Source organism: Kryptolebias marmoratus, linkage group LG6 (genome assembly GCF_001649575.2).
Source record: "Kryptolebias marmoratus isolate JLee-2015 linkage group LG6, ASM164957v2, whole genome shotgun sequence".
In the NCBI taxonomy this organism is placed as follows: domain Eukaryota; kingdom Metazoa; phylum Chordata; class Actinopteri; order Cyprinodontiformes; family Rivulidae; genus Kryptolebias; species Kryptolebias marmoratus.
Window position 1 is genome coordinate 16,638,557 of NC_051435.1, and position 8,549 is coordinate 16,647,105.

Below are 8,549 nucleotides of genomic sequence, written 5' to 3' on the forward strand. Positions count from 1 at the left end.
GGGGGGGGGGGGGGGGGGGGGGGCGGTCAGAGGCCAGCAGCTGTACCGCGGGGAGGAGAGTGACAGTCTCCGCTGGGTTAGAGCTGGCTCGGTTCAGAGCGGGGCCACAGACAGCTGCCAGGAATCAAACAAGAACCACACACAGCCACTGAGAGCGCACACACACACACACACACACACACACACGCAGGGCTGGAAACAAACAAGCAGAGGGAGCTGGATAAGCACACACTGCGAGAGCGCTGTGTGTGTTCGCCCCGCGCGCGCACACACGCGCGCACATTTGCAGAGTGAGAGCTGGGCTTTGTGCCAGCGCTGAGGCGTGGGGCGTCTGGCGAGTGTTTGGAGGGATTAACGGCCTCCAGATGAGTGGGACCAGGTGGAGGGAGGGCAGCAATCGCTCGCTCATTTTCCTCCAGCGCTCCGTCTCTCCCTGCCGACATCGATCAATCCGTTCTGTTCAAAATTCGACGCCGTCTTTCCAGTCGTGAACGTGCGAACCTCCCTTCGCCACCTGTCCCGTTTTCACCCTCATTCTCTCACGCAACGGGTCTTAACCAGCTCGTCACTCGGGCAATATAAGGCAGCTGGCTGCAGAGGAAGTGTGTGTCCGAGTGTGCTTTCATTTCCCTCTCCTTCTGTACACAGATTCGTGTTGACTCAACTTAACTACAAACATCCAGACGAGCTCTCGTGGCGCGCACGCACACACACACACACACATAAACACACACGGGCGCGTGATCCAAACAGACTCCAGCGAGGCTGCCTTGTAAAGCGACAAGCGCTCGCATACAAAAGCAGAGCCTCTCCAGCCAGAGCGAAGCCCATTTCCGCACGTACGCTGAGCAAACACAGTCGCCGTTGCTTAGTAACCAGATAGAGGAGCTCAGAGGCGGCAGCAGCACGCACCCCAGCAAGCCGAGAATCCCTATCTAACAGGTGGCAGAGGGAGGGAGGGGAGGCGTGTGGGAGGGCGCCGGAGGGGGGCGATGGGATGACAGAGATGGACATGTCGAGCTGCTGCTCGGAGGTGGAAAATGAGGATTTACAGAGAGGGCTTCCTGCCAGGAGGTTGCACGGAGGTCAGAGCGTTGAAAGAAGAGCAAACAGAACGAGCCAAGATGGTGGGGGGTGGCTTTGGGGAGCTGGGTTGGTAACCGGTCTTTTAAACAGTTTACCCCCGCCCCGACCTTTCTGTCCACTCTTTGCCGTGCCTCATTGGCTTGAAACTCTTTCCAGCACATGTGATTTTATGATTTGTGATCAAAAGGTACATAATTATTTAAATGTGATGGATTTTACATCCATTTTTTTCCAGCTCACAACAGCTCAGAGAGCCAAAACACTTATTGTCTATTGTAGGTGTTAAAAACTAATTTTAATCAGACAAATAGATTTCCAAATTTCCATTTTATTTTGTCTGGGGATTTGACTCTACATATTTTACAATATGAAATTAAATTTGCTCTTGTGCACATGGTGTGTAACTCTCTGCGGGCCTGTTGTTTATGAGCCATTTTTCAAACTCAACACAATCAGGCCAATTTGTAAAAATCTGCATGGTGTGCAGTCTCCCCCTTTTATGTAGGACAATTTTTTATCCTCATTCATTAATAACTAAAAACTAAAGCCAGTGTTTCCTCGTTGAAATCGAAGACGGAGTTAAATACTGTTCTTGTTATGGGACTCACCGGTGAGGAAGCGCTCCATGCTGTCGCTGTGGGTCATTTTGAGGAGACCCCGGCCGGAGTACGTGGCCAGGGTGGGGTCAGCTCCGTAGGACAGCAGGACCCGCACCACGTCCAGGTGATCGTTCTCCACAGCGTCGTGAATGGGTCTAAACACACAAAACAGGGGTTAAAGGGCTTACTATGCTAGTAGATCCTAAACCTGCTTGGTCTCTTGTGAGTGTTACATCACCAAGGTGAGGCTCTCAAACCTCAAAACACCGTACCAACGGTCAAGTATGGCAGTGGTAGCATCATGCTATGGTACTGGTGCACTGCACATAACGGATGGAATAATAAAGCAGGTCTACCGCCAATTTCATAAATTTCACCTCAAATCAACAGCTAGATGGTCGAAACTTGGACACATTTCCAACCAATTTAAATGAGCTCTACCAATTCTGCTAAGAAGAGTGGTCAAACGTCAGAATTATCCCAGACGCTTGTTGATGGCTCCATAAAGCATGTTGCGAAACTTGCTAAAAGGACCAAACATGAGTGATATATTTGAGCCTGTATGTACAATGTTGGCCGTGTGTGGATTACAGAAAATCCACAATAAATTTAAAACTGTGGACCAAGCTCTTGTTTTTAAAAATCACTAGTTATATGTTGTATTTTATGCCACCTTGGGAACAAGAATAGGTCAAATAAATCGTTAAAGGCCCCAAAATAATGTCATGAAAAAAGGATGTAAACTTCTGACCACAACTGTAAGGTTCCTAAATTAGTATGTGCATTGAGGCTAATATTTAAGCAGCAGTACTTGTCCTTTTGGTGGTTTAAGAGTACAAACCCTTGTGCTCTAAATATAGTCTTAATTTTATAACCAGCTAATTTAAAATGTTTTATTTATATAAGCAAAAGGCCTAAGAGAACAACAGCACTCCTCAAGTTACAAATCTGTTAACGTTTCAATGAAAGCTTAAAACTCATTCTTTAACTCCTCAGCATGTCGTCCTAAAACTGACCCCCCTCCAGCATTAAATTTATTAAACTTAGCCATGAAAGCATTAGCCATTCCTCTTTAAAGCCGCATCTAATCTGCAAATTGCTGCTCTGGTACAATAACACAATAAATGCCCGCTTTGAGCGAGCTCTGGGCTCCTTATTTATGACTCTGCTGTGGTTTGCATCATCACAGGTAGCGATCATGTTTGCACTTTGTAACGGAGAGCATTTATGCAAGCCTGGGTTTCTGCGATGCGTGCGAATGAAGGAGAGGAGTTTGTTTACCTGGTGCCGTCCTGCGCGCTGCAGTTGATGTCGGCGCCGTAATCCAGCAGGTGTTGGACTATGCTGAGCCAGCCGCGGGCACACGCCTCGTGCAGAGCGCAGTAGCCCGCGTAGTCCCTGTGATTCACCTCGCACACTCTGTTCTCCAGACAGTACAGCACCACCTCCTGAAAGAGCCGACACACAGAGGGGAAAGCGAAGTTTAGCGCACAGGGTTGGTTTTGGACGAAGGGCCAAACGCAGAAGTTCCGACGGAGCAGACGCACACGCAAAAACAGTCCTTCCCTTTTACGGTTCCTGTGGGACAGAAATGAGGAAAAGCAGGAACAGAGTGTGTTCCTGTGCCGGACAAACACGCACAGTCGCGCACAAATGCTCCATAATCCTGGAGCTGGCGCCAAACACGTCGAGGAGACCAAGAGTGACTCAACTGTGCTTTCCCTGCCAGATAGTGTTCGTGCACATACAGACGTGTGTGTACCATGACTGGGCCTGGACGCCACTGTGGCAGCCAGTTACAATGGCTCGGCTCTGAACACAGCATAATGGAAGCGGAACAAAGAGATTTGATAGAGGCGCTCAAGAGCTGGAAGCGCTTTCTCTGGTCTGAGGCTGTGATAGTTGGGCGTCCAGCTCTAAGTAGTCCGACTGGTTTTTATTGGACTGGAGCAGCGTCTGCTGCTATTAAACAGAGAGCATACAGACAGACAGAGCGCTGCCTGGCGGAGTGATGAGGCTGAGGTCAGACGCTGTGGGTCGTTGTCGGCATGCCGCTTACAGTAAGCGCCTCCTTAAAGAAACAAACCGATTTTTTTTCTTTTTTTTTTTGACATTTTATTATACATTCAATATATGGATGTGAATGCGAGACTCGTTTATCTTGGTGCATTCGTACTCTGTCCTGCGAGCGGTCCTGTGCCGAGGGGAGCCAAGCTGCTCATCTGAACCTGGGAAACGACTCCAAACTTCCATTTCTATGCTAATTCTGGACCGCCATCTAGTCCAAGTGTTTATCTCGCTCGCACTCCTCCTGTCAGCACAGGGAGGATGGAGGGATGAGAAAACAGAGAGAGAGAGAGAGAGAGAGAGAGAAATGAGCAGAGGACGGAGGAACGGGAAAGACGAGCGGCAACACCCCGACAGATGACAGATAAATGAATCTGTGGATGAAATCTGCTGGGGCCGTCCTCTGGGCCACAGCTGATAATAACAAGAGATGAAAGGGTGGGGTGTGTGGGTGGTAGTGTTAAACTGAGGGTGGAAGTGTGTGCGTGCGCGCGCGTGTGTATGAAGGCAAATGGGACAGACAGAAAGGTAATTCTTCACGTTGATAGACAATGATTGTCCTTCAGTGGGACATATTCCCAATCTCCCNGAGGAGTGAAACTGAGAAGGATGGGAGGAATGACGATGAGGGAAAAATAAGGAGAAGTGGAAATCAGGAGCGAGAAAAAATAGTGAGCAAGTACGAGCGAGCGAAAGCGCGGAGAAGAAATGAAATGCGAGGTGGGGGGGGGGGCGCGCTCCAACTGGTTTTCTCTCGCTGCCAACACTCTGTTTGCCTGCTGGAGAGAGATTCAGGAGCGCTGTGCTGAAGCTCCCCTCTGGGGGATTCCACTCACTCTGTGTGTGTGTGTGTGCGCGCGCGTGCGCGTGCATTAGTGTAGGTGTGTGTGTGTGTGTGACTGAGAGAGACTGACGGCCAGGGAGTGTTGATATACAGCTTGCCAGAGTGTGCTTGTGTGTGTGCCCGTGCTCGCAGAGATGTATTTTTGCAGCGCCGACAAGCTTATATGTGTGTGTGTGGCTGTGGAGGAGGTGCAGCGCTAAACCTCCAGAGCCGTGTTTAATATCGCTGGGAGAGCGCGAGGAGCTTAGCACGAGAGCCCCGGCTTCCCGCCAGACGCACGCACACACACACACAACTCCTCCGCAGTAAAATGAGACAACCCTTCCCCCTGCCTCCTCCTCTCCTTCGCTCTGTCCTCTAATCTCCCTCTCTAGAATGCTTCCCTGCGCTCCCCTGCAATCAATGCATCACTCAGACGTTTAACCCCTTCCAGCGCTGCCTCCCGAGTCATCTCACACACACACACACACGGGATGTCTGTTTACGAATGCGTATCACAGAGAAGATGATGCATGACTGAAGTTCACAGTCGAAAGAAAGTTGATGCGTGCCCTGAAAAGTGAAATGTGTGAATGACTGAGGATATGCCTGCGCTGTAACCGCCTGATGCCACTGATGATCTCTCAGCTAATTGATCGAACACAGAGGAACTAATATTCTTTATATTCTATTCACAAAACTGAGAAAGAGGAACAGAGAAAAGAGAAAAGTCACCTATGGCTGCTTATCAGTCGTAACCTTGTGTAAGTCAGCAGCTGTTCTGGCTGTAAAACCAAACTACAGGCCTCGCATTGATTGAAGGACTGCATATTGCTCAACACCTTTTAATGACTGAGCTTTAGATTAGGATCATCTAATGCTGAGAAATGACGACGCTGGAGTCATTTTGGTCTGAGCTTTGAAATAATGTTATGCACAGTCTCATGCAGTGCCACGACGTGTCAGGCTCAAAGTCTGTGTTGTGAAGGCCGGTCAGCTTATACCATATCAAATTTTAGCTCAAATGTTCATCCAGTTATAGCCATTTTTGAGTTGGCTCTCGTTGGATACCTGCAGTGGCCATCTTGGATTAGTCTGCCTCCAGGTTAATCAGTTGTAGACGTATCCCAGTGGTTACTTTCTAAAAGTTTCATTAAAATCCATCCTGTGGTTTATGAGATCTTTTGCTAACAGACAAAGTTGACTCAAATAGTTATTTCATCTTAATCGGGTCAAGCCTAAATTGACAGAATTCGTATTTCTTCGTCAACTCAACTGGGAAGCTTGTGTAACTAATTTGATTATCTGTACCAGAGAGCCAGCCATATCCTTTTTTTTTTGTTTAACCTAGTGGACTGTGTGTACCAACAGACACAATAAAACGTCCGCTCCAAAAGTGGCGCCAAACACAGCCACAACAACACTGACGCCTGTTTTGATTAACTACTCTGAGGAAATTCGCCTTCATCCAATATTCAATAATTCAATACACGGGGACCACAAAGAGAAAGTTCTTTTCTTCTTCCTTTTAAATAGAAAATTGACAAACCAGCGCATTATCGCCACCTATCAGGCCGGAGTGTAAAACTACAGACCTGAGTCCAACGATGAAAAAAAAATACAAAAATACATTATAAATCAGGTTTTCGTTAATATTTGTCTACGTCACTTTTGGCTGAAATTAAAAAAAAAAAAAATTAAAAACTGTGATCAAAGCTTTTAAAACATCAGAACATTTTGCTCTGTTTATGAACCCCATAAACATGCGCAGGATCTAAGCAAACCCATCCAGGCATGCCAGATGAAAACCATAAATTCAATAAAACTCTTAAGCGTCACCAACATTCATTTTAAACGACTGTGTTCACATTGGTAATGTCCACAGAGTCTAGCCAGACAGACCTAATGCTCCATCTCCTTTGAAGGACAGAACCTGTAGTTCAAGACCGTTTGCCATCAGTTTATCTTTCAAGTCTGTGTGTATTTCGATATTAAAAATCCCATAATAGCAACCATTTCCCTTCGGAGTTTTGCCATCACAGATGTCGATCCAACGGCGTACTTCTAATAAAAACTAACTTTTGTCTTCGCTTGGATCTCACGGCGATCTGAAGAGGGGGGGAGCTCAGAAGAGAATCACGGGAGGAGGATAAATGACAGATTGCACCTTTATCTGAGCTTTCGACGGGCAGAGCTGAGGGGCCCCGATCACCGGCACGAGAGGGATGAAGACATCCGCAGAATCTCTCCTCATTACCATTTCAAATGCTCAGCGAGCGAGGCAGACGAGGGAGCGCGGGAGAATAAAAGGGGAGTGAGGGAGGCAGGAAGACGGAGAGAGTGGGCTTTCATGTGCAGAGGCACGGATTGCAAAACTAAATGAACATGAAATATGCACAGTGCCGGCCGGGGCCCGGGGAACGCCAAAGAAACAGTGTGTGTGTGTGCGCGCGCGTGTATGTGAGGTGATTCTGCGTGCACTGGCTTTTTACACAAAGGGATGCCTGTGCGTTTGCAAACAAGCAGTGCCTTTCTGAGTGTGCGCGTGTGCACGAGGTGATTGTGAGTTTCAGCTCTGTGTGGGTGTGTGACAGCAGCAGCAGCAGCAGCGGCGGCAGCAGCAGCAGCGAGTGTAGAGAGTCGTCTCTCTGTGCAGCATATGGAGACGAACGCGTCAGGGATGTCTGTGCATGTGCTTATTGGGTCAGAGCGGGGGTTTTTTTTCTTTTTTTTCCTTTGCATACTTCCTCGCATGGTTATAATCAGTGTGTGTGTGTGTGTGTGTGTCTCACAGGCCCTTGTATCTCGCTGCCTGTGTGTGTGATAAGCCCGAAGCTCGCGGCGCTGAAACACCAGCGTGAGATGAGCTCTCTGTGCAGCTACAGGCTTGTGTGTGTGTGTGTGTGTGTTAGACAGCATGCATAAAGTGGTGTGTGTCTCTGCGCACGTCCTTGTGTGTGCGTGGGAGCCCCAGGGGCCTGCCCCGGGCTTATCACACACAGGCAGTGAGAGACGAGCTTCCTGAGCGAGGGAGAGGGAGAGAAAGAAAGGGTGGGAGGGAGGAAAAAATAAAAAAAGAGGAGGAGGGAGGGGTGGCGGTGTTGTTTGCGCAGCGGTCAGTGCCTTGTTTGTGTAGTCTCAGGTTTTCTCCCCCCCTCCTCCCTCTTTGCCTCTCCACACGAGGAGCAGGAAGGGGGGAAAAAATGCAAAGAGGGAAGAGGGAAAAAAACGTTCGAGAGAGACGCATAAATCAGAGAGACGAGCCAGCTTCTCTGGAGCACGGCTGACTGAACCCTGCTGCTGCGCTGCAACCTGTGTGTGTGCGTGTGTGTGTGCGCAAAAGGCAGGGAGAAAAACAGCCGCCGCCGCTGCTAACCACAGTCACCACGGCACATTAGAGGGCCATTAGAACGCGATTATACTCCCAGTGCTTACCTCTCATTCACACTCCTGCTCTCTCCCATTCAGCCTCACGCGCATAATCACCGACACACACTCCCCTCATCATCATAAATGTGTCCAACAGACACACACAACTATAAAGCAACTCAGGAATGAGCACCAGTGTGAAGAATCCTGCGTGCATGCACACAGACACACAAAGTGGACACACAAGCTGCAGCTATAAAGTGGCACTGAAACTGCTAAGATCAATAAATCAATTTGTAAAATCTGTCAACACTGGGTAGGAAACGTTTAGGACACGCGGGAGAACAAGACAGCAGGCCATCCAAGTTTAATTAAAAGCTTTCAGAGCGAGGGGAGCTGGGCGATTGAGCACACACATATTTCTCTTCTTTTTGTTGTTATGTGCAGAGAAGAATCTGGTTTAGGAGCGAATGATCGGCAGCTACGCACAAAGGCAGAGAATAAAAAAGAAAAAAAAAAAAAAAAATCTCCCGATGCCGGCGAGAGGCAGCGAGCATCCGTCTCCATCTAACGATCCCAGCGATCCCTCATGCTGCCTGCGCACG

The 8,549-nt window shown here is 48.6% G+C and overlaps 1 protein-coding gene across 3 annotated transcripts in view; it reads right to left on the reverse strand.

Annotated features, from left to right (window-relative positions):
- Positions 1-8,549, reverse strand: part of bcor (BCL6 corepressor) — a 35,586-nt gene that overhangs the window by 1,887 nt on the left and 25,150 nt on the right. For all 3 annotated transcript variants that reach the window (XM_017410270.3, XM_017410269.3, XM_037976031.1), the window contains 2 exons: positions 2,967-3,133; positions 1,695-1,840 (listed from right to left, as the gene is read on the reverse strand). In XM_017410270.3, the coding sequence (XP_017265759.1) occupies positions 1,695-1,840; positions 2,967-3,133 (313 nt within the window). The remainder of the gene's footprint in view (positions 1-1,694; positions 1,841-2,966; positions 3,134-8,549) is intronic.